Here is a 26736-nt window from a genome sequence, read left to right as displayed (position 1 = left end):
TTCCACTTATTGTGATGTGCACAAGGTCTTACTTGCTAGTCATAATTACATACTGTTCCTGTGTGTGTGTGTGTTCATGTGTATGTGCTAGTTTTTGGAATAAACTAGTAAATGAACAATTCACTTTAGGTTTCCCTTATATTCACTCCTCCACATTCTCACCTTCTTCATTTGAATTTTGTTTACATTTCTTTTACAATAATATGTGCATAGAGCCAAGCATGGTGGTGCACACCTGTAATCCCAGCTACTTGGGAGACTGAGGCAAGAGGATCCCTTGAGCCCAGAGCTCAAGGCTGTAGTGAGCTATGATTGTGCCACTGCACTCCAGCCTGGGCAACAGAGCAAGACCTTGTCTCTAAAAAAAGAAAGCAAAAATACACATATACATATATGTATATCTACTCAGTTATTTCACAGCATTGCTCTGAAAAGCTATATAAATCCCATTTTTGAGCCAGTTTTTGATGTCATTTACAGTAAATGCTGAAAATATTTATCAATTCAATGCATCTTCAATCTCAACTTCTAAGACACATAGTACGTCAGGATTATGCATTAGTCTTCTTGTTTTTACATAGCTTCTGGCACTTGTTAATACCATCAAATCTTACATATTCTTAATCTCTTTTTGGCCCTAAGGAAGATTAAGTTGACTTCGTAACACAGAAGGCAAATCCTAAGGCAAATTATTTTTGACATAATAGACTAAAAAAAGGAAACATCATTATGCAAATAACTGTCTCATCCAGCTGGACCTTACAAAGCATGGCTTTTCTGTATTTGTTTTCTTTGTCAGCAATTACTCTAACTTCACTTTCATCTTTTATGGGCAATTTCAGAGGGTTTATCCAAAGCCGACACAATAGGTAACCGCTTTCCTTAGGGACTCTTGCAGATAATGAATAATATTTGCTAACTTTGAGCAACATTTTTAGAGTATCTACAATGCAGCATGCATTATGCCAGCGGTCTCTAAGAAGATGTGTTCCTGCCCTCAGAGATCCTACAGAAAGTGAAACCAGCCCAGCGCTTCCAAGTGGCGCTAGACTGTTTATTAGAGACCAGGTAAGGAAACAACATGAGTCACCCGTGTCCTAGTTTATGCATTCATTAATTATTCATTTAACAAAACAATTTAAAGTCATAACCCTGAACTTCTTACTTGGGTTCTAGTTGACATCATCTTAATAATTATAGCTCACAGATATTGGGCGCTTACTATTGTCAGATCTTGTGCTAAGGACTTTGTTTCATATTTCATTTAATCCTCTTAACAACTTTGTGAAATCAGTGTATTTATTATTACCAATTTACCTAGAGAAACTGAGGCTTATTAAAGATACTTAAGGTCACACGGGCAGTTAGCGGTGGAGCTGAAGTTCTATGTCTGGGCAACCCTGCTCCAGAGCCCAGCCAGAGTGGTGCTCCGTGCCGCTATGCCACTCCGAGTTAGTACTTTGCATCTTCCATGGTATGAGTAGGGAAACCAAAAAAAGTCATGAGTCAGTGTGAAATTGCTCAAGGAAGTCTAACTTTGATTCCTTTTTGATTCATTTTATTCACTCATTAACCCATGTATTTGGTGTTGATTGAAACCCCTCTCTGTGCTAGGAACTTTGCTAAGCCTCTGGAATACAAAGGCAGATAAGATGCAACCTTTGCCTCCACGGAGTTACATGCTTGGATTCAGTTGTTTGTTTTCTGTCTCCCTTTATGAATTTCCTTTTCATTGCTCTTGTGCCATGCAACATCTCAGCTGTGTGAGACCAGGAAAGGTGTTTGTTGCCCATCCTTGGTAACAGGAAGTCTTTCAGGTCTGATTTTAATTGTGTATTCAAATGTCAAGGTACCAATATAGAAAATATAAATGGGTTATTCTGACAAGGAAAATATTACTCACTAAAAGTAATTCTTGTAAAAAGAGACTATGCTAACATCTAGACTTCAGAGGGCATAGAAACTGATAAACAGGAAACCCAAGAAGTTGCTAATTCCATTAAAGAGCTGAAACTGCTTAGAAGGTAAACATGGTTTTCACCCAAGAGGAGCACTGCACTCAAGGCCATTTCTATGGTGAAAGGGTGAGACAATTTGTCCCTAACTCCAGCCCTGAGTTATTTCTGTAGCCTCCAGAAGCAGGAACTGAATTTCAGTCCCCCATCGGCCCTGCCTTTTTGCCAAAGTCACTCTTTCTCCGTTTTTGTTGAAAGGAGTAGAAAAGCTGCACATTTGATGAGAATAGAAAAGTCAATAGTAACTAAAAGCCATATTGAAACCTGTTATTCAGATTTAAGGCATCCTGTTATTTTATTGACAACTTGATCTGAAAATCCACGTTTTAATGCCATACACGTGAATAAAGCCAAATGAAGGCTGTATTGAGAGGTGTAAAAGAATGTTGCCACGATATCCTCCAACAAACAGATGCCTCATAGTGTGGGAGATTTTGCAAATGGGAAACCTCAGACTCCCCAGGGCCGGTGATCTGCCCTGAAGTCAGGGAGGTAAGTGTTGGCACTTTGCTGGGCTAGACTCATTTGTGTTTAACACATTTTTTAAACATTGCTTTCATTGTTGCCAAATGCATGATGTTAGGAATTCCCCCTTTCTGGGTGTGGTACCTACCCATCCCCTCTTGGGGTTCTGACTCATTGCAAGCAGGAGTAATAGTGAGATAGGAAAGGAAAAGGGGAACAATAAGCAGAGGCTCTGTTAGCACTGTTACAGATAGAAGGGAGTGAGGTTTGGTTTAGAACAGCTGTTATTGTTCATTCTCAACTTTTTCCAGTAGTAGCTATAAATAGTCATAACATGCCAACGCCGGTCCCTTGAGGGGAAGAGTAATGATTGTTTTGCATCATTATCTGCCCCTCTTGGGCTTAAAATCCTAACGGAAACAGTTTCTTTATGGAGAAGATTTCTATTTTCAGCTCTTCGAAATGGTAAATGCAAAGTAAGGGGTCACATACTTACTTCCCAAATTCTTTAGCTCAGGAATAGTCAGTTTAATAAACCCAAGGGAGTCAATGTATTTTTGCTCAGCTGTTCAGAAAAAGGCAGAGGCTGCAAATCTGAAACCACTCAGTAGAATGTGAGGGGCCTCTTTCAAGAGTGTAAAGGAGTGTGCTTGAGCTGAGGCAGTGAGAGCCTGCTCCCCTGAGCTTGGGTTGCTGCCTGGAAAGGTTTTCATAGAACCATCCAGAGCCTCTCAGGCTAGATTTCCAGTTTAAATTACTGTTGTTAAAAAGTCAAAAAAATTTTTTGGATTTAAATTGATTTCTAGAACTTTGTTATTATTCCTTATTTTTTTAAAATAAATTGCTTGTCTAAAGGGAAAAGTCACATTGCAGAAGATAGGTCCCATATAAATGCACAAGAACTCACTAACCTTCATGCGAATATGATGAAATAAACTTTCTCAGTTCACAGGCAACTCTGTTCAGTAAAACATCCTGCATCTACCACTGTCTTATTTACAGCAGCAATGACATCAATAACAACAAACCCTACTCACCAGAGGTTTAGTGGTTATAGTTGTACAATTTAGACAAAATACAAGAAAATTCATCAGCTTTAAAAATAAATATCCTTTATACATTAGAAATCTATCCAAGAAATAGGGTATTAATGTTAATGAGGTATGAAAATTGCAAGCAGATTCCCTTGGAGACTATGCCATGCTAGGGTTATGTGCAGCTCAACTATTCTTTGTAAACCTTGCTCAGTCACTCAGGCTTAATCACCATTATCTTCTCCAAATAACTTTCACGAACTCCATAGGGAAAGTTTTGATCTATCTCTTAACTTTGTAGTATCAACCTATGTGCTCATTGTAGTGTCTCTCTTGAGTCTTGTGATTTACGATCTCTTCATCAAATTATTCTTCTAAGCCCCATCCCACACCAAATGCATCCTATTACAGGAATATCAAGGGGCCAGGGGAAGACAAGGGAGTTTAGAGCTTACATGGGAATATTCTTCTTCACTGACATTTCCCCATCTCCATAATGTCCCTGCAACACTTTAATCACCCAAGTTCTGAACCCAAGTGTGTTTATCTGTCCTCTATTCATCGCAGGTGCTCTTGTGTGCCTATATGTTAAGCAACTCTTTTTAAACTTATATTTTTTATTGATACATAATATTTGTACATATTTATGCAGTACATGTGATATTTTGTCATTTTAATGATATGAGTTCTTCCTGTCCAGAAGCTTGGGAAATCTTTGCATTTGTTTGTGTCCTCTTCAATTTCTTTCATCAGTGTTTTGTAGGTTTCCTTGTAGAGGTCCTTCATATCCTTGGTTAAATGTATTTCTAGGTATTTTATTCTTTTTTGTAGCTATTGTAAATGGGATTGCCTTCCTGACTTCTTCTTCAGCTAGTTCATTGTTGGTGTGTAGAAATGCTACTGATTCTTGTATGTTGATTTTGTATCTTGCAACTTTACTGAATTTATTTATCATATCTAAGAGTTTTTTTGGTACATTCTTTAGGATTTTCTAGATATGAGATCATGTCATCTGCCAAGAGGGACAATTTGACTTCCTCTTTTCCAGTTTAGATGCCTTTTGTTTTTTTCTCTTGACTAATTGCTCCAGCTAGGACTTCCAGTACTATGTTAAATAGGAGAGGTGAAAGTGAACATCCTGTCTTATAATAGTAGGTGAGTGAGAGCTGGGGAGAGAACAAGAATCTAAAGGACCTTGGAGCAAAGGGGAGTTGGGAAACTTCCAAATAAAGAGATCACGTTATTAATAATTTTGCCTAAGTTTGCTCCTACAGATATATATATAAAACCAAATATTGGCAAAAGCCTGCTAAGGCTGAGAACTTAAAAGAAACAAAAACCCAGTGAACCCTAATATTTTCAAAAATATTCCCTTATAAAATAGATTCAAAGATGCTCCTTCCTATGATGATGTCTGTCCCCTAATCGATCTTCCCACAGTCTGTCCTTTCTTCTTCTGCTTCCCATTCCCTGCCCTAGCATTTTCTCTGGAAATAAGTACTCCACTGAACAGAACTTTGAGAACTTGACTCCAGAACTCTTCAGTGCAGGTCTCTAGTTTGAACAGCCAGGACTGCAAAGATTAAGACACAGTCTGCCTGCAAGGAGGCTGTAACATGGGTGGAAAGAAAGCATGGCTGGTCACATGAGATGATAACTGATGACATAATTGAGGAAAAGAGGAACGTGGGAGACATAGGCAGTACACGCCAATCATGGGAAGAGGATGAGAAATCCAGACATGCTAGGAACACAAGCAAAGCTCTGGAAAAGCTGTGGACTTAGTCTACTCTGCAAGAAACAGACTCTGAGGTGGAGATTTACATGCAGGACAGGGACTGGGGATCAGAGCTCTTGGACTTTTCTTGGAGGGAGAAGCTGAGCTTTGAAGTAGTTGCAAGAGACCTCTCAGTAGGAGCTGGGGAGCCAGGATGGCCTTTTGGAATTGTCCTGAACTGCCGCAATGACAAGTTTTATACTTTCCACCATCAATCAGTCATTCAAATGAGCTTCCTCTGGGCTGGTGATGTGACCCTGAACAAGAGGGACTCAGCTGAGAGCCATCAGCTGCTACGAGTCCCAGCAGCTGGGGACACGGGAGCCTCAGTGAAGGGTGGGTCTAGGTATGATCTCAGTGCATCCATCACATGTATGAATTATGCCTGCTCCTGATGTCTCTGGGTTAGGTTTATGGTGTTGGAGAAAAGCGAAAGGGACCTTTCTGCCAGGAAGAGGAGCAAGGTAGGGTTTTTTAGGTAAGCAGAACATTGTGGCTATAGTGAAGTTTACATGTAGACAAGCAGACAGGGTCTGAAATTAGGAGGAAGAAAAGGGGCTTCCTGCAGAGAATCCTGAATGCTAATCATGCCCAGACTCCACCAGTTTCTGAACAAGAAATCATATCACCAGCATATGTTATGATAAACACCTTATGTTATATATAATTTTTCACCGACACAAGTGTGGAGGTGGAAGGCATGACGGCCACTTGTAATATGAACAAATATTAAATATGATTTAGGATCATTTTGTCACATTTGCTCACAAATGTTTTTTATTTCCTAACTGCTCACAGGAGCACTGAGATTCTATAATACATATATTTTTGACTTTCTGGAGGTTGACTAATATTATAAGATGATAAATCATTTGTCTGCAAATATGGTGAAATCCTTCTGCAGAGCACCATTCAGGGTTCTGAAAGCCAAGCCCTCGTAGTAACACACTCTCCCTCCTCAACTGCATCCCACAGAAACCTGCCTGCCGCTGGGAAGGAAATGCTGTGATCGGCCCATTTGTACCATTTCCTAAATGGGAACACAGAAGAGGGATGTACCATGTGATGTTTGGATAATGGACACTTATTTGTAAGGTAACTGTTACCCAAAATGAAGGGACACATTAATTTTTTTTTTTTTTTTTTTTTTTTTTACAGTCTGGGCATTTTGCACTTTGAAATGAGAATGGAAAGAGAGGTAGCTACTGAGTGGGCTGATGAATGGATGAGGGGACGGAGCCAGGCCTGACATCCAGGAATCAGATCCACGTATTCTGTGTTGGATGTCTTCCAGGGTAAATAATAGGGAAATAATGCCATTTCTCTTATTTTCAGCCTTTTCATCTGTAGAACTGGGAGATTTACTACCATTTTTGTACCGAGCTTATTTTGCAGAGTATTAATTCAGATTAAATTTATATAAAGATGAAAAGGAATATAAAAGTACGAATTCAGTGTCTTGGCAATTCAAAATCAGGTCACTGTTTACAAGGCATTGTCTTGGGCAAAGTATTTTTAGGGGCAGCTAATTAAAAGAGGACCCAGTGGGGTTTTTATACCCCAGTACGTCTAAGAATCACGTGTGCCTGGGTACTGGGCTCTATCTACCCCTAGGGGGTTCTACTTCAGAAAGTCTGACGGAGCTCAGAAATATGCATTTTAACATGTTAAAATATGCATTTACATGAAGTAGGTGGTCTGTTGTCCGCACCAAGCTATCACTACAGTTAGATGGATATCTGTCTGAACTGGGACTACACATGCCTATGAGATCTAGGCAGAAAATATAAGTAACAGAGGCCTAGGCTGGGTGCCGTGGCTCATGCCTATAATCCCAGCACTTTGGGAGGCTGAAGTGGGAGGATTGCTTGAGGCTGGGAGTGTGAGACCAGCCTGGGCAACACAGTGAGACCCTGTCTCTACAAAAAAAAAAAAAAAAATTAGCTGGGTGTAGAGGCGCATGCCTGTAGGCCCAGCCAGGGAGGCTTAGGCAAGAGGATTGCTGAGCCTGGGAGTTGGAGGCCGCAGTGAATTATGATTGCACCACTGCAGTCCAGCTTGAGTGACAAAGCGAGACTCTAGCTCTAAAAACAAAACAAGGCAAAACAAACAAGCAAACCCCCTCTTATATCTGATATAAGTTGGTTAGGGCCTGATGCAGACTTCAACAAGCTAGAAATCACACGAAAAGGTGTCAACTGTGTCTCAATTTCAACTCCCGGTTGTCACGTGGGACGGTGAGTCCAGCATTGCCAGATGGCCGATTTTTCAACAGATACTAGGAAGATGAACTTCTACATAAAGTCTCCTAATAGTTAAACGTTGACACCTAATTGAGAAAAATTAAAGCCACGATATGTGGCGGATGAAACATGTGCTGGATTCAGTCTCTGAGCAGCCAGTTTGACGCATCGGCTCCAACGCAGGAAGGAATCAGAGGTGCCAGGACTGCGCAGGGTGAGTTTCGATGCTGTTAAGGCAGAGGGGTCCGGTAATTCTCTCTAGAGCAGTTGTGTTTAACTCCTTGTTCTGTGAACCACTTTAGGGGCAAAATATAATGAACCCATCTAACATATTGCTGTTTGGGATGCAAAAAAATAAAATATCTGGTAGTTAACAAGGGTAAAAAGATCTATTATTTTCAATTACTTCCTTAGATATTTCCTTGGAGGATTTATTTTCAGGTTTGGATGGCAACCCATTGCTGACAGCGTCCGTGGGACATGGGAGATGGGTGGATTGGGATGGGCATGAAGAATTAAGCCTAATGGTGAACATTAGGTGGGAGATGATATTGAAGAAGAGCCTTCCTGGGTTCCTGGAGCAGTAATAATGTCTAAGGCAGATTCAAAATCCAAATGGGAAGTTACAGGAGAGCAGCTCAGATCCTGACCCCACACAGTTGGGAACCAAGAGAACTGGCCCCAGAATGAAGTTGGCGGTGATGCTTTGAGCCAGAGTTCAGTTCATCCCAGGCAGATCTTTTTAAAATAAAACAGTGGGCTTTGTTTGAGAAAAGAGCAGTTAAATGTGTCTTGAGGGATGAATTCTCACCCAAAAATATCCTTTTATCACTTCTGTGTATACAATACATAGATATTAAATATGTGTTGCAATTGCTATCCTGTGTTCTCACCTTTGCATGCAGATACTACTGGCCAGTGGATTTGCACAGCAGAACGGTGAACTCAGCTGAAGTCTCCTTTAAGTCTAGGACTCTGAAATGGCTGCTGAAGGTGAATATAAAATGACATTGTCTAGCCTGCCTTCTGCATCCCGAGGCAGGTCAGTTAGTTCAGTTCCCCTAGAGCTGATTTTGGCAGACCGGAGGGTGGAATGTGTCAGTGGTCCCCAAATCCGGCCAGCATCAGTCCCAGCTTTGATCAAAAATACAGGCCAGCCAGGATAAGCTCATCATGCTGGAGTTACAAACAATTCTGGATCTTGGGGACCTTAACACAACAGAGTGGCTTTTCTCACCCAAGTTATAGGACCAAGAGGGTTAGCTGGGGAAGGGCGTGTGTGCGTCTTGCTCACTGGGGTCCTTTGGGGACTCAGGCTGATACAGGCTTCATCTCTGTGTGCTTCAAAGATAACTACATCAGGGCAGGGGAGTGGGCAGAACCACTTAACGACATTGAAGCCTCTGCCTGAAAGTGAACACATGTTACTTTTGCTCAAATTTCAATGACGAAGGCAAGTGACCTTGTCACACCTAACTTCAAAAGAGGCAGGAAAGTGTAATCCCACCACACGTTTATGGACGGTAGAAGGGGGATATTTGTGAACAGTCTGGTAACTCCCACAACCCTCAAGGTTGTGATTCATTATGTTCTCTTCAAATAATTCAAATACTCTCTTAGGTTCGGAACTCCTTGCTCTGTCTAGTTCATCTTTGGAGAAACTTCCTGACTTCTTTATAAGGCACCGTAAGTACTGAGCATAGAACTGCATTTGACAGATGTCCAGTTAACCACTTTTAGTTGTAACCTACCCATTCTTCAAGAGGAAACCAAATACAAAGTAACTGTATTTTTTATTTCTATTAACAACAACAAAATACTGTCATAATTTCACATCCCATTGCTTTTAGGAGCACATATATTACAAAGAAACTCCACAAACTTTAAAGATTAGTATTTATCAACACTTTTGTACACATACACAAATATTTTAATATAATGGTATCTGAAATGTTATTCATATAACTTTAGTACTGTCATAAGTAGTAACCAAAAAAGGATCTTTTAAATTTGGTAAAAACCATATATTTTACAATTTTTATTTACATCTGAAATATGCTTAAATGTTACAAAAACATTCACTTTAACGTTTAAAATATGTGTACTAGGACCGGGGCATCGAACATATATCTGACAGCAAACTTAGGGTTTGCTTTTGAGTTACACATTCACTGGAATTTCATGGCAGATATTCAGCTTGGCTTGATCAACACTGCTCAAAGGAAAAAAAAAATCATAAAAAATGTGCAAATCCAGAGGCTGGCAAAATTCTCAAGCTAGCGAGGTAAACAAAAATATTAACACCATAAAAAGTTCAAATAAATTAAATCTGTCTTTCTCTTCCCCGAGATTAGCTGCAAATTCAGAAAGTTCTTTTCAAGGAGTGTCTGTTGCTGTAGGCATTCTCTCAGACTTCTGCACTAGACGACACCAAGACCACAGGCAGGACTGGGGTTGCCTTGCTAATTACTCGAGTGCAGGTTCGGTCCACTCCGCGCTTTGATGGGTCGTCCTTGCCCGTAATCTTAAGACAGGACAAAATACAACACAACAAAACAAAGTGATATTGGAGAGGTTAACGTTAATATCCCCGAACACAAAATTAAAACCCAGGACAGTGATTTTTATTCCCTGCAGGGTATCAAAGTAGAGCTAAAGAATTTTTTCCCAAGCCCACGTGCTAGTCATTTTGCAAAATTTAAAGTAGCTTCACAATCCTCCTTAACTATTAATATCAGATATGAATTTATAAATGTTTTAATGAAACTTATAAATGCATTTGAGTAATTCCAGGATTTTATTCTATTCTAAAAGTTTATAGTGTGTATTGTTAAAATCTATCAAAAAGAGGGAAATATTGGAAATCTCATTTAAGTGTCTGCATAAATGGAAACAGGAAAAAGTATATCTTGACCAGAATTTACTTTTGAAAATAATGTTAATATGCCTATAAAATGCTCTCTTAGCAGATATATTCAAATAATCATATGTAAACACAATAACAACAGAAACCCCAGGCACCTCTCAAACATACCTCTGCCCAGAAGTGAAATTAACTAAATTTGCAGTTGTGAAGATTTTCCCACAAATTTCACACATTACCACCCTGTGCCATGACCTTTATCTCTTCCCCTCTTTCAAGATAGAATTTATTTCTGTCCTCTGCAAAGCACTCACCACCTGAGTGTCCTGTACTCCCAATAAAATCTCCTTATGGTGGATGTCACAAAGCTCTGCATAGATAATTTGGCTGATGTGTTCAAAGAGCATCTGAGACTCTAAGAGCAGTACGCTTTTGCATCTCACCTGCTTGGCACCATAACAGAATGGGTCTGTTCTGTGTTTTATATTTGATACTCATTGCCAAAGTTGGCTTCACTATGCCATCATTTTCACTGAATGTTGAAACAGACTCCACATGAACAACTCATAATTACGTGTCATTTAAAGACTTAAATGCCTTACTTTGGCCTCAGTCAAGGGAGGCTTTTATGTGCTTTTGGCTATTTATAAAACAGTGTGGAATTCTGGCTATAAAAGTAATTATTTCCTTCCTGTCACTGACAACTCAGACCACTTCATCTCAATATCTCCATTTCACACACTAACATTCACTTTATCTTGTTCCATCTCTTCCTTATACTGAAGGTTCCTTCATTAACTAGATGGCTACAGAATACTCTTCTAGCTAAGCCTTTTCTGGACACTTTTGGAATGAATTGGATAATTAATTATTTTCTATTTCTATTTTCATATTTCTAGGTCTAGCTAACCATTCTAATTGTTGCTATTTTTAAAAGTTCAATGCTAGAGTCCAGCTGTGGTGGCTCATGCCTGTAATCCCTGCACACTGGGAGGCTGAGGCAGGAGGATCCCTTGTGCCCAGGAGTTCGAGGCTGTAGTGAGCTATGATTGTGCCACTGCACTACAGCCCGAGCAACTGAGTGAGACCCTGTCTCTTAAAAAGTTCAACGGCACAATTTTTCTCTTCATTATAACAATATATGTGCCTTTTCCCAGAATCTGTGCTTGAGTAGATAGGTATGTGAAGGTAATCCCACATACGAAGACCTACGTGACAAATCCCCATCAAAGTTCAGGACCAGGACAAAGCTTATCTTTCCTGCAAACAGATCTATTTCTTTTACTGAATAACAAGACCTGTGCAATCCATCAGTTTCTTTTCTTTGTGCCAGTTTCCAGGAAGCATAGAGTCAAATTTTGCTTCTTTGCAAAGGTTTCCTGGAAAAGAAACTATTTTCCCCTCCCCTTAATCACCTGGTCTTTGTCTTTGTATCAGCACTTTGGGGGATAGTGTATCTTTGTTTTAGAAACAAACGAGCTTAAATACATTTTAGAAGTTGATGGAGTATGAATTTTCATTCTTTTTTTTTTTTTTTTAGAGATCGGGGGTGGTCTCACTATATCACCCAGGCTGGTCTCCAACTCTTGGACTTCAGCGATTCTCCTATCTCAGCCTCCCAAATAGCTGGGACTACAGGAGGGAGCCACCACACCCTGCTTGCATCCATTTTAAAAGCTAAGTTGTTAACTTTAGTTTTAATCACCAGGCTTCCCCCCCCAGCCCCCCCCCACCCCCGCCACAGACCCACATGGAAATGGAATAAAATAAAAACCTGTAGAACGCTAGCCACTATGGAGATGATGGGGGAAAATGAACGGCTAGAAAGAGATAGGTAGACAAGAAGGCCACAAAGGATAGAGTAGACATAAGGAAAGAAAAACATACCACTTTTGCTTACAGTACTGAGGGAAATACTAGACACAGAGGAACAGAAGCTGTATAAACACGGACCTCGACAGAGCTGCTGGGAAAAAAGAGAAAAGCATTTTTGCCTGAAGTTCCAAGGTCACTTTCCAGTTGAAGACAGCATTCCTTCACCTCCTTTCTTAACTCTCAGATCCATGGTGTTCTTTTTGTTTCATTCTTACATTTCTAATTCCCCCCCGGCTATCAAGGCATCTTTCTTGAGTACTTAGTTCCCATGACCCCTTAAAAAGCCCAAACCAGTACTACCTTCACTAGGAATCCTATCCAAGGAGATTAATTCTCTCCACCATAAGTCAATCAACTATTTCTTTCTCTAGCTATTATATTATGGAGAGTTTAAAAATCTGGGTAGAAGAATATGGGAAATGCAATTAGGATAAAAGGTTGTACAACACATTTCATATTTTGTGAAGAGTGTTAATAGTGCTAGACCATTTAAGGGAAGGAAGGGGAACAAATATTAAATGAGTGGCTACTATGCATGAAGTACAACCGGGAGATTATCTCAAGTTCTGGTCCTCAGTTTTTCTGGAAAGAACATATCTAACTCCTGGAGGGGACCATGGATGATGAGGTGTCCAGGCAGAGCGTGAGGGCTGATGGATGCCTGAGAGGTGGGCCAGGGAGGCAGGCAGCACTTGGCTTTCAACCAGCTGATTTTTAGCACCTCCAAAAGTCCTGAGATTGTTGAATGCCCACATTTTGTGCACAGCCTTACAAAGCATGCTGGATGCATGCCAGAAATCACGGAGGACTTGCTTGTGGAGTGGGAGGTTGAGTTTAACCCAATCCTGCACCTCTGCAGGAGGCCTGGCCTCTGTAGAGGCGGTCTTGGCCATCACAGGGCCATGCATAACTAGCCCTTGGTTTATTCCGGAGTGCGATGCAGGACCCTGAGTGGCAGCACCGTGGAATTCCCCGTCGCAGCCTGGGGATTGAGAGGGCCTCAAGCAGGGATGTCAGAGCGTGGCAGCAAACCCTGGTAGGAATGACACCCCGTGTTCCTCAGTGTCCAGTCCCACCCACATATTCTAGAAAAGCAACAGTTCCTAGGGCTTGGATAAACACCTCTGAAAACTGTGGAAGGATCTGGGTTCTCGTATTCCTTTTTCCCCAACCTGCTTTACAGCCAGCGGTGTTGCGCGTGCGGGAGAAAACGACCCAGCAACACGGTGCTGACGGAAGGTGCAGTGATTTCAGCAGCAAGAAAAGAGACTCTTTCCAGTGGCTCGGGTGCCGGGGGTAAAATGGACGCTTTCTACCTGCTGACGGCGCGTGTCCCGGGGAAAGCTCACCTGCTCGTTCATGATTGCGGAGAGCTCACTGAGCATGTCCTTGTAATGGGACCTTAATTCCTCCTGGTACTCCAGCTGGTCCTCCTTGATGAGGCGCTCGTTCACGTCAAGGGCCTGCCCACACGCGTCTGCAAATTGCCTTCAGCAACAGATCAAACAAATTAAAAACCGCCCGTGGGAAGTGGCACTGAGTTCGGTGACTTGCTGCTGATGGACTCTGCCACCTCGAAGAGGTTTGGTCAGGCAGCTTCCGGGGGATTCAGGACTTCCTGTCTGAAGGAGTTCAAGGAAGAACATTCCAACCAAGGGCGGCTTACCTGAAGATCTCTTTCAGAAGCTTTACTTGGTTGTCAGGGTATTTCTTTGCATTGGTTTCTTCAAGAAAAGCTCGTGCATAGGCCATCGGCCCGGCGTTAACCTGTCGGAGAGAAGGGACTTGGTGGCGGATGACCCCCCGCCCCCACGCAGCCTTCTCTGTGGCTGGGAGGAGCAGCTGTCGCACCAATCCTGCGGTGCCCAGGTCTCTCACGCCGCCTTGCAGTCCTCTCATTGGTACACCTGCTCTACTGCTCTCTTCCAGCTGGTCCCACAGACTGCGTCATCTGAGCCCTCCCCGTCACTGCCATCCTTCCCAAACTTCAGCCACTTGGCACCCTTTCACATGTTTGCCGTATCTGCATACTAGCAATCTGCATCTGAAAACTAGACTCCCTTCTGTTAACGCCAATACATTTATTTAAATTTACAATTTATGAAATCAAATGTTTGATTTTTTTTAAACATTCAGATAAACACTTAACTATTAAGAAAAGACATTCCACAGTGGTAGGGGCTGTGGTCACCTCCCCAGAATCACTGTTTGATTGTGTTTCACTTGACAGTCTGGCTTAGATTCCAGTCCAAGGAGGCATTTATCAGGTTTGCTGAATGAATGCATAATGCCAGGTTCTATTCATGATCACGATCAAGGAGGAGTCCATATTCCTTAGTGCATATGACCTTTAAATGTGGCTGTCGGCCTTGGCAAGGAAGAAGGTAAAAGAAGAAGGCAGCTAATGCTACTGCATCTGGGCCGACTTGGGGCACCTGTGATCACCAGGAATGGCCAGTGTGGCAGGTGTAGTAAATGGGACTGGATGGATCATCCTTTGCGTCTCCGGATGCAATCTCCACTCAGCCAGGTGCCTACAGAAGCCGTCCTGTATGGACGAGGCCAATGGCTCCTCTGCCTTTTGGCCTTCTCATCCGGTGGGGGACACAGACAAGAACATCAGGGAAGAGGGGAGTGCAGTAGTGTCAGGATCAGCATCACTCACTTCTTCTTTCACCTCAGTCTCCAATACACCTGGCAGGATGCTGTTATTGGCCTGTCTCTATTTAAAATTTTAATACTTTGTTCCTTATGGATATTTGGCATTAACTTTCATTTTTAAAAACATCACATTAAACTATTATTTCCTTTTGATTACTGAATGGTTTCAGGCCCCCTTAAATTTCATGCCCAAGGTGAGTGCCTTACTCACTTCACCTGTCGGGCCCTGGTGTGAGCCCCCGGGCTTCCTCCTTGCAGAAGCCTCCTTCCTCTAGCAGAGGCCACGCCTGCCCGCCTGTCTGTCATCAGCTGGACCTCTCAGTCCCCGGTCTGCTTCCACTAACTCTCCTCTCCTGGCGCCTTCAGGTCTAGGACGGTAGCACCCTTGCTGGCTTTCCTAAATGCCGCTCTCACTTTTGAAAATGTTTATTTATTCTATTTTCCTCTACCACTCACTGTGAGCATGCCATCTGCTCCCTGTCACAACCCTGATAGACAGATAAACACTCATGTCCCTTTTATGAACTAGTAAACAATTTTTTGGACTTGTTTTGGAACAATTTTATAAGGCTCTTAATGACATATGTACAAGAGTGCCATGTTTATTCATTAGTTCATTCATTCTCTAGGATACAGACATAGAACATAGATATCCACAGAAGATGGGATGGCAGGGTTGAGGAAGAAAACATTTCATTTCAGCTAAACTTAAGCAAGGCGTATCTACAGGTATTAGACACCATCAATGTGCATTTACAACTAAACACAATTTTAAAGACCCAGATAAAGGTGTTGGATGGAATCACGAATAGAAAAACATTTCTTGTATTCTTTGTAGGAAAGTTTCCACATCGTTTTATACTTGGTTTCTCCGGCCATGTGCATCTCAGGCCTGGGCGATATTTACTCACCTTCACACTGACACTTCCTTGGAGTTTGAGCTGCAGTCGGATCATGTCCACTTCTTCCATTGTGCAAAGCTGATTAAGCTCAGAAACCTTCTTGGACATCTCGTCAATCGCCACTTCGATAGGGTTCAGTTCTGTGCTCGACTGGCTTACGACTTGTATCCTCTTCTTCACGTAGGGGAACAAGTGACTCGCTGCACAAAAGCCACACAAATGAGTTTCAAGGCTGAGGGTTAGTGAAGGGTCAAGGGTTCCCCTGCAGATCCAGAGGATCTTATATCATTTCAAAGCACAGAGCACATTCCATTGTGCATGTTTTCTGTGCGTGTGAGTTATTTTTTCTGCTAGGTGCCATCCTCTCTCAGACTTCTTAGCTCTTGTCCCAGCAACTTTGGCCTGGTGTGCCCTTCTCAGCTTCACTGCCAATGAGTCCTCATTCTCAGGGCTGATTCAGATCTTTAGAGTCTCTAAACACTGAAAAGACTATAGCTTCCCCTGCAACTTGTAAATCAAATATAGATTACACTATACCACAATTCTAAATGCTTAAGTATATACTGAATAGTACATATTATTATAGCTTTGTTCTAGACTTTTTTATGACAAAAGTTCTGGATAAATTTCTTATGGTCTCTATGTCAGCACTATTGCTAGATCTATACAGAATCCAGGGCTGCCCATGTCACAAAACAGGTTACCTATCGTCTCCTCCAGAAAGCTGTGTTTACCTTGCCCCTCATCAGCCTCAGGAGCCCCTCCTGTGTGTTCCCATTTCATTTCTGATGCTGAAATTCTTGCTTTACTTGACTCTTTCTCCTAACAGACTGTGAGCAACTTGATGGCGAGAATCATGTTTTATTTGTTTGCATCGCCAGTACCTAGAACGGTGCCCGACACCCAGCAGGCACTCATTAAGTGTTTGTGGAATAAACACTGGCTCATAGAATAGATCTAGATAGTGCCGGCAGGAACGTTGGAGATCAACGTCTGCATTCATTTTACAGATGAAGCATCTGAATCCCAGAGTGGTTTAGAATCTTGCCTTGAAGTACACAATTATGAGAACTGCTAACCCTGGAGGAATGAAGGTATATCAGGGAGAGAGAGGATGGGACAGTTCAGAGTACCTCCTGCCTTTCCCAAGACACTGACCCATGACCCTCATGACATACAGCCTAAAGGGAGCAGGTGTGATAAAGTAACTCCACTGACAATTTCTGCTCTGGATGACTTCTCAAGGAAGTCAACTTCTTGTTTTTTAAAGACAAGTTCTTGCTCCGTTGCCCTGGCTGGTGTGCAGTGAGTGGTGTGATCATAGCTCACTGAAACCTCAAACCTCTGGGCTCCAGCTATCCTCCTGCCTCAGCATTCCAAGTAGGTGGGACTACAGGCATGGGCCACCACACTCGGCTAATTATTCTATTTTTAGTAAAGACAGGGTCTCACTATGTTGCCCAGGCTGGTCTCCATCTCCTGGCCTCAAACGATCCTCCTGCCTCAGCCTCCCAAAATTATAGGTTTACAGGCGTGAACCACCGTGCCCAGCCAAGGGTCTCCCTCTTTACAGAGAATAAAGAGTCGGACATCTGCTCTTCCTAGCAAGTATATCCAAGTCGGCACTTGCAGGACGTAGACACCCCTTGGCTCCCACCCATCCAACCTAACACGGGCCTGCCCTGGAACACGCGCGCCCCCTGCCGGCACCTACTCGTCAGGACCGTGCGCCGCTTGCACTGCTCGGCCACCCCGCCGTGCTTCTTGCCCGACAGCGTGAAGGGCGTCTCGAAGACAAAGCGGTTGATGTTGTGGTGCATTTCGAAGTCTGTCTTCCGGTCCTCGATTTCCTTTTCCTCAAAGAATGGCGTGACGTAGGTCACCTGGATGTAGGCGTATTTGGGGTCCAACTCCTTGGGGTTCACCTGTGTTAACACATTATGGGCAAAGCCATGAGGGGCTCCCGAAGGAAAAGCGGGAAGCTCCGTATTCCCTCCACTGGCATCCTGGGAGGCTGTCCCCTCCCCTTGGAGAAAAATGGGCAGTCATGTCAGAGCTGGTGGGACCACAGGAGTGGGCTGTGGTCAGGCAGCCAGATCGTGGCGGAGAGGGATTGGGGCCAGCTACCCACGTGGCTGAGGCTCTCTGCGGCATGTGCCCAACTGTGGCACATTATTGAATCCTTTACTTTCTTTTCTGGAATGAATGTCCAGTCGCCTTTGTCTGGAATGCAAGCTTTCTGAGAGTGGAGATACTAATATATCTCTTTGTGCCTCGATGCTTTAGATATGATCTTAGACCGGGGCGCTGGCTTTGGGCTTGTCATGGGGCGGGAGGTTCCTTGCCTATTTAGCAGGTTAGCTGATTAGCCTATTACATGATTGCAAATTTTTGTATTTTCAATGTTTCAGATTCATCTTACCTGCAACAAATATCCTATGCAATTTCTTTACTAACTGCTTTGGTGAATAGGCACGACAAAGAGCAAGGCAGATGGGGCGGGGCCCAAGAAATTCTGGGGCATTGCACTTGCTCCCCTCTGAGGTTAGGAGACATGATTCTCAGCCTCCTTCTGAATGCTATCTTGAAGAATTTTAAAACTTTTAATTTTTTCCATCTGTCTACCCACCCACTGCCTATGCAATCCCAGAGATTTGAGGAACCTGATGAACTTAATTGTAATACTACTAATAATTAAACTATAAGGTGGGTATGATCGTAACCATTTACAGATTAAAAATGGAGATTCTGAGGAGCCAGCTAATCTCTCCAAGATCATCAGTTGGGAAGTGGTGGTGCAGTGGAATGAAGACTCAAGTTGTTCTGACACCAAATTTGGCCTTTTTCTCTTCCTACTAGGAACTCTGTCTATACTTTCCGCTTAGGAGTGACACTACCATGGCAGTTCCAGCTGCCTGCCTTTCTGGGGAAGGTGACTGTACCTTTCAAGCTAAGGAAAAGAATGATGAACACATGTGCAGAAACTTCTGCCCAGACCCAGTGATCTCATGCGCAGACCCTTCTAAATGCTAACTTCTAAAAGAGGACAGAAAAAGGAAGACCTCTTCTATGGCCCAGTAGACCCTATACCATTGGGCATAAACCACTTTTTCTAGCTCCACCTTCTGCTACACTCTCCTATCCAACCTGTGTTTCAAAGATCTGCCAATCTCTAAACACATCTCTCCTTTTCATTTTTCCCTGTCATTGCATGTGCTGGGTTCTCAGAATGCCCTTTGCTTCCTGCAACCACCTTGTTACCCTGCAATTCCCAGCTCAAACATCACCTCCTTTGTGTAATGTTGCCCAACCAAGAATGAGCTGTTCTGACAGTCTCCTACCCTAAGCTTTCCCTACAACTTGGAGCATGACTCTCTGGTCGTATTTCATGGCATTCATTTAATTAACTGTCACTCAGTCCTTCTCTTCTCAGCCCCATGTGAAATGTGAGCTCTGGAAGAAAGACTCTATGTGCCCCAGCTCCCAGTTCTGGGCTTGGCATGCAGCAGGAGCTTAATAGAGGTTGGCTAATGAAGATGCTGAGTAATCTAATGAGAGGATGCAACTTTACTTTATGGAGCCAAGAGGAGAGTAATTGAATATTTACAGTTTAATATAACTTTCACAATTTAATATCATGTAGCTTTCAAAATTGGTATTGCCTAGGAAGACCTCCTTGACTGAATATTTTCAACTTGCTTTTTTTTCTAATTCCATCATTGGGCCCAATCACTTTAATGCTTTGATTGATATTCAAATGCAAATGACCTATAGGAGAAGTAGAGAATTTAGTAAGCTGTTTCTACAATGACCTAAAAGTTACTAAAACAAACAATAAAACCCCAACCGACTAATCATCTAATAAACAAACAAGCAAAACACCCAAAATGGTTTTGGTAGTTTACTTTGCATAGTTAGGCAGAAAGTTAAAGCTTAATGTAGTTAAAGAATAAAAAAATTATGTTAAATGCTTAGCACTTGCGTGAATATTGATTTTCCTCTACCTTGTTGGAATCCTGAATTATCTTCACATTGTCTGCTCCAAATTTATCAGCATAGAGTTTGAGCAGTCTTTGCGAAATCTCCGAGAGACCTGTCAGCTTAGGCTCTTTATAAATATACTCTTTACCTTCTTCTTCTTCAAAAAAACCCTATGGAACATAATGAATCACCAATTTTATTAGAGAACTCCAATTACAAGTCATAAGCAAAACAAAAAGAAATTTACTTAAAAAATATATCCAGTCCTTTGGTTGTCATCTAAGCCATTGTATAGCACTCGATCAAATTCAAAATCAGAGAAGATGAAGTGAAGAAAACAAAATGTCATGTTATAATCAGACATTAATGTAAATATTTCCCAGCCAGGCCAAAGAATCTCATGAAATACCTTACAAATATTTTCTCTATATGTAGAAATCAATGATAATATCTGCTTGGATCTATTTTGGGGGATGAATGCCCTCTTGTGGTAGCCTGGGGTAGAACACAAAGTCTGGAGTAATTTTGGGCATTATTCAAAGAGCAGTCACAGTATCATTTTTAATAAGGTCTTCCAGAAGTCTTTGAAACTAGCACAGAAAACACTGTAAGGCATGTAGAGGTATCTGAATGGGATATATGCATCCCACATCATCTTAGACAGAGAACTACACCACTTTGTATCGCTGTCATAACAGAAATTACATGTGGTATGCTCCCAAATGCTGCTATTTAAAAGAATAACTTTGCTTCAGTATGACTTCAGGGACATGATGCAATCTAGCTATATGTAACTTAATCATTCAACTTACTTTACTAATAGACGTTTGACATTCTTGTAAAGCTAGACCTCATAGGATTAAAAATAGCAACCATGTGGTCATTTTCTTTCCATAAGGGCAGGGAGGTTTTAACCTCTATTAATATATTTGTCTGGTTTGAGAACAGGGGAAACGGAACATTCCATTATCTGAAGATAACTAAGTGAGGCAATCCTTATAATTCCTTTTCTTTGAAGAGACACAGACGCATTTTTTTCCTGTGGAATACATGTGGTGTCAGAATACTAGATTAAGTTGGGAGTTAAGAATCCAAGTGTATCTGGTTTCTTCTGCCTGCAGAGTTGACCTGCAAAGAAAGAGCTTTTGAGGTCTAGGTGAAGATACTAGAGGTCAAAGGAAACCGAGCCATACTTTTTTAACAATAATTTTTGACTATTAGAAAATATTCATTACATGTAAAAAAGTAGAGAGAATGTTACAATTATGTATTTTCCATGGCTGATGTGAGACAATCTAAGAACAATTGTCAAAGTCACATCTGTATGATGCTTTGTACTAACAAAGCATTTTCATACATGCAAATTTGATCATTTTTAACAGGACACTTTGCATCATAAGTGGGCCGTAGCTGTGTATTCGTCCATTTCCCAGCACAGTTCTTGTCAATCAGGTAATTGCCTGTTTCCTTGCATATCTCCCTATTGACTTTGGGCTGTCTAAGGAGGAAACGTGTCTTGTTCTGTACTGCATGCCCCGTGTTTAGCACAATGCCTAGTCTTTAGGAGGAGGTCACTTTATATTTGTTAAACGAATACACAGATGAATGAAAAAGTTCTTAGTGCTCATGCATCTGAGAAAGGTATATTTGCATCAGATATAACTGGAAAAGACTCCATTGCTTTTAATAAAGATGTTTTCGTGGAACAATTTCTTTGAGAAACGTTCAAGACCAAACACAACTAATTGTGACTACCTTGACTCCAAACTGCTAAAAAGTGCCGTGTGATGTTGAAAGCATGAAAAGCAGCTCCCTATCATCCATCCAGCCTTTGTAGAGCAGTGGTGGGGTCTGACCCCATTCCCACATGACTCCCAGCCTGCTCTGTTGTTCTCTGAGGCTGTCTTTGTGGAGTTTTGTCTGATTCAAGGTCAGAAGTTAGTGGCTAAAACTGACAGACTGACACATCAGAGAAATAAGACATTTGAAGCCATCAAGCAGAATCCCCCAGGGGCCAACACTAAAGCAACATTTACAACTGCAATTTCAATAAGAAAGATGTCTGCAAGTTGCAGGAAAAAAATTTTTTTTTTTTTAACCACAGTGTGAAAACTAGTATGAAGAGACGTTTTCACTGTAAATTTTTCCTTTGACAAATTTCCAAATCCAGAGTTAGTAGAAAATGAGTGGTGGGAAGGAAGTTTTCATGGCATTATTGTCCTTTGTGTCCTTAGTCATAGCTGGTGACCTTCTTTCATCCCTACTCCTTGGACAGTAAGATAGGAAAAGTACTGGCTCAGGATTCTCTTGGGAGCCCCTGCGGACGGTGCTGGGTTAACAGACGGCCTTTGGTGAGTGTTAGCTGTCATGATGGTGGTGGTGGCAGCAATAATGAAGAGAAAACTCTGTGCCCATAAAGCACTATGAGTTCTGGCTTGTATGCGGGGGAAATAGCATAACTCATTCTGAGTCCTTAAAGACACGTACCTTCCACTTCTCTCACATGAGAACTATAATTTTTCTTATTATAAAAGGTCTACTGATGCTCATTTCAATATTTTGGTTAGTGATTGATAAGAAAGACATACTGATTAGAACTTTTTAAAGAAGAGCTTTGAAATGTAAACCTATTGAGACTATTTTATGAAATGAGTAAGAAGGAGCTGGAACAGCAGAATAAAGAATTTAATCTGCGGTCTGCTGGGGTTTCTGCAAAGAGCTTTTGGAGCCAGACAGATGGCAGCTCTGAAAATATTTGGGATGCATGCTCACCTTTTACCCAGGGAAACCACAAAAGCAAAGCCCCATGAGCTACAGCACGCTATCTAAAGGAAGGCTTCGGTTTCAGCTCTGTCTATAGAATAAATGATTTATAAACGAGGGCATGGGGTGATGAAACCAAGGTCAATCTCTCTTTTGCTTTAGCCTCCAGGTTATGAATTGACTGCATTCAAGGCAATGGGAAATGTGATCTCTGCATTTCCCTTGCTACTTTGATTTTTTTAAAATGTCATTTTACAATGCAATAAACACCTTCATCTGCTGTGGTTAGGAAACAGCACATTGTAGTTAAACGAGGACTTTCAGTCAGTAGAATTAACATGCATTAAATTTCAAGGCAATCAATTATGATAAAAAAGCACTTCAATAAACTAACAACTAAAATCATTGACTCCTTCTCTTAGAAGTTTCTGCAGGTACTTCAGAGTCTTGCAATGTCCCTGGATGATCACTGGGATGTCAAATATAAGTGCCCTTGGTATATATACTATTGCTTAAAAGTTGTTAAAGAAAAGAATGCATTCAAAGAAGAATTTAGTGTATAAAAGATGGATCAGAAAATGTTAATAGGCTAAAGAGCTAAGAGAAAAGAAGCTACAAGAATTCAGAGAAATGGTTCCACATAAATATGAGCTCAATTATGGTGTTTAACTATATAGTATATATATGTAGTCTAGTTCAGTGACTTTCACATAGGTGGGGAGCTGGAAGGGTGTATCTCATTCCAAAGCAGAGATACAGTGTTTTTTTAAACTACACGTACACCTTCTCTCCTTCCCCAATTTCTTTTTTATTAAGACTCTGAGATGCAAGTACACCCATGTAGGCATGACTGAGAATCACAGAATCTATATTTGGTGAATAGAATAAAATTCCTTCAGGTCTTTCATTTAATTAATTCCAGGGGCATCTGTTCTTTTAAGTTATGCAATGGACATTCAGTTGTTTGCTTTCATGCTAAAAAGCAGGGCCTAAGGATTTCATTGATGACAGTTGATGTTTGATCACTACTGCTGTTTCATTACTCTGGAAATCAATACTTCAGGGACACTTTAGGTGATGCTTTATATAGGCTGCTATGTGTAAAATTTCCATAGCCAATGATGCCAGGTGTTGCATTAGAAAATGCATGCTGTACAAGACTTAAATTTTAAAAAATTCTTCCTATGAGAACCGTTTCCAGTTTGTTTTCTAGTGTCTGGCTCAGTGCAGACACAATATTAAATACCCTAGCCAATACTGCAAAATGAGAGCGCGAGTGCACATGGGGCACTGAAACATGTACCCAAAGATCTTTGTGGAGGCGGAGAGTCGGTTGCATATTGTTTTTCCATAACCTTTTTAACATGATTGCAAGACATGTCAATTTGGATATTAAAAGGTGAGTCTTACAGGGACATAAAGCACCATCATGAATAAGAAGTTATTTTTGACTGTGGGGATTATGCTAATGAAGTGGTCAAGTCAATCTTAGATCTCTGGAACTTTCATTCTGCACATGTTCAGGGGAATGCTCAAGTCTATTTGGTATTTATTTGTCATCAAGTGTGAAGTGATGTGTGCTCTCTGCTCCTGTTCAATACCACAGTTCACACTCTCCATCTGGTATCTTGGGACGGGCATTTGAATATCATCTGAACAATGAAGAATGAGGCTCTAATTTCCTGCTTATCAGGATGACTTCTGTTAGTTCTCCTGTTCACAGGCAGCTGGGGTTTGAGCTTATGGACTGCCATGCTTAGGCAGGTTCTCAGTCTGCAGATTTAACAAAACATTTTGCCTTTGGAATTTTTTACAAAAGACAATTGAGAGTACTGCAGCATTAAGGAAAAAAAAAAAAAACGTCAGTAGCACAATCAGCACACTTTACTGAAGAGTCTGAAAAAAGAACAAAGTTAGGTCATTTGAAATAACCCTCCCCAATCCTTCCCCGTTGCCCGCCTCAGTCTATTTAGTACAGGAGTTTTCAAGTATTCTTTTAGTAGGTGAGTTAAGGATCCATGGCTTGAAATTTATAAACGAAGGTAGAAAATACTGGCATGGCATGGATACGGGAAGGGATTTACAGAATTACAAAAAAGTATATACTGGTCAGACAAATAGGGCTGAATGTGGATAGATAATGTGCGGATATTAAAATAATTTGTCTATTTCTCTTTCCAGCTTAATTGACAAGAATTATGTTAAGCCATATGAAGTTGCCATTTTTGTAGGTTAAAACTTGTTGAATACAGGCAATTTCATGTGGTTCAAAATAATGCAAAGAAAATTCTTCTTTGTCACTGAGCTCTAGGTAATGGCAGGTTATTTCTGATTTGGCTTGTTCTCCAGATTTCTTTTTGGTTTTTTTTTTTTTTTTTGAGACAGAGTGTCGCATTGTTGCCCGGGCTAGAGTGAGTGCCGTGGCGTCAGCCTAGCTCACAGCAACCTCAAACTCCTGGGCTCAAGCGATCCTACTGCCTCAGCCTCCCCAGTAGCTGAGACTACAGGCGTGCACCACCATGCCCGGCTAATTTTTTCTATATATATTTTAGTTGGCCAGATAATTTCTTTCTATTTTTAGTAGAGACGGAGTCTCGCTCTTGCTCAGGCTGGTCTCGAACTCCTGACCTCGAGCGATCCACCCGCCTTGGCCTCCCAGAGTGCTAGGATTACAGGCGTGAGCCACCATGCCCGGCCCCCAGATTTCTTATCTTGCTTCTTTCTGCGTCTCTGGAGACTTAACCTGAACTACTGCATAAAGATTGATTCCCTGATCATCTTTTGTGTTGGAAATGGATGCCATCACCTCTATAGATGTTCAGAGCGCCCCACCATAGGACCTCACCTCTCTAAGATACTCCTTTGGAAAAGGACAGAGTTCTTTTAGTACCCTGAGAAGGTGCCCATCTATAGCTTCCACTCCAACTTGTAAAATTCTGGCCACTGGGATCTTTTTAAGAAGCTGCAACTCAGAGTGGCCTGAAATAAGCAGAAAATCTGTAATACTAAGTCTATGTATATTTAAAATACTTGGTACCCATATTTGCGTCTGTGTGTGTGTGTGTGTGTGTGTGTGTGTGTGTGTGTGTGTATGTGTAAGGCTTTCAGGCTATATCTGCCTTTTTCCATAAAGGTAATACGTATGAAAAATAAAGGATACATTTTTGTAATTCACACACTTGGCAAACACAGAATTTAGTTCAAGAACTGTAGGATGATTCCAAAATGAATGGAAGCAGAATTATCTTACCCTTTGTACCAAACGTTGATTTGCACAAAAAAGTTAAGGTTCAGTAAAACCATACAGAGGGAAGTGTGAGGATTATTAGAGCATGCAAATTGGGGGATGGTGCGGAGAAAGAGAGAGAGAGAGAGAGAGAGAGAGAACTTACCACAGCCTGGAACAATCAAGACCAAAAGAAGAAAAGAGTAAATATCTGTATTAAAAGCTAGTTGGAAAGTGGAATGATTAATTTCTATCTGCTTAATAGCCTATATCTCATATATTGGTTAGAGAAACCATCTTGTAGGCAATCTGGTTTTCATGACCAGTGTATTTATGGTAGTTTATTACTTTTTCATTGGAAAGAACACCTGGAGAGCTGTAGAGTCATGTCTTGGTTTTCCAAAAGCATATCTTATGGGCTATTCCTGTGCTGTTCTGTTAGCCTTTGCCCATCCTCCATGAAATTGTTTTCTCCCTTCAATTCCTCAACTCCCACATTCCCTTCTTGATGGAGTTTACTGCCATCTTTCTTGCTAATGTTTCACCAAAGTCACAACTTGTATTTTTTTCATGGCTTCCAAGATACTGTTTCTTCTTCATTCTGCTCCCTCCTGAAGATTCCCACAGTTCTCTCTCCCCCAAGGTACACTACAGATAGTTCAGATTCTTTTCCATCGACCCCAAATGTCTAAATCTAGCTTTTTTCTGTAGGCTACATAGATCTCTGTTCCTCACAACACTAGATTTCTCTGCCTCCACCATCCTGATGTTGCTGTGCAGTGAGAAAAATCCAGGTTGGATTAATTTGTTTTTGATAAGTGGCTACTTGATGATATTTTCCTTTCCAGGTGGAGAGTATCTATTAATTCAGAAATTAGTTTTTAAGCTTTGATGATTAGAAGAAAATATGTTTCTCAAAAGACTTCAACAG

General features: G+C 41.4%; 1 protein-coding gene and 1 long non-coding RNA gene across 8 annotated transcripts in view; one reads left to right on the top strand and one right to left on the bottom strand.

The window, feature by feature from the left end:
* The first annotated feature begins 6496 nt into the window (after positions 1–6496).
* Positions 6497–22149, top strand: LOC123643529. 2 transcript variants are annotated; one of them, XR_006736818.1, is made up of 5 exons: positions 6497–6586; positions 7567–7748; positions 8440–8527; positions 9155–9220; positions 22051–22149. It is a non-coding gene; the product is annotated as an uncharacterized LOC123643529 (long non-coding RNA). The 2 variants fall into 2 exon arrangements; XR_006736819.1 differs by lacking the exon at positions 22051–22149 and adding an exon at positions 11938–11953.
* DOCK10 (dedicator of cytokinesis 10) overlaps positions 9309–26736 on the bottom strand; it is a 188941-nt gene continuing 171513 nt past the window's right edge. For 5 of the 6 annotated variants that reach the window (XM_045559091.1, XM_045559095.1, XM_045559092.1 and 2 more), the window contains 6 exons: positions 19840–19986; positions 17550–17760; positions 15845–16035; positions 13939–14039; positions 13622–13760; positions 9309–10058 (listed from right to left, as the gene is read on the bottom strand). In XM_045559091.1, coding sequence (XP_045415047.1) covers positions 9942–10058; positions 13622–13760; positions 13939–14039; positions 15845–16035; positions 17550–17760; positions 19840–19986 — 906 coding nt within the window. In that variant the 3' untranslated portion in view covers positions 9309–9941. The remainder of the gene's footprint in view (positions 10059–13621; positions 13761–13938; positions 14040–15844; positions 16036–17549; positions 17761–19839; positions 19987–26736) is intronic. The other variant, XM_045559096.1, reaches the window with a different exon arrangement.

The sequence above is a fragment of the Lemur catta genome, chromosome 8, assembly GCF_020740605.2.
Source record: "Lemur catta isolate mLemCat1 chromosome 8, mLemCat1.pri, whole genome shotgun sequence".
NCBI classification, from domain to species: domain Eukaryota; kingdom Metazoa; phylum Chordata; class Mammalia; order Primates; family Lemuridae; genus Lemur; species Lemur catta.
Note: the sequence above shows the minus strand (reverse complement) of the source record. Positions and strands in the feature narration are given on the sequence as shown.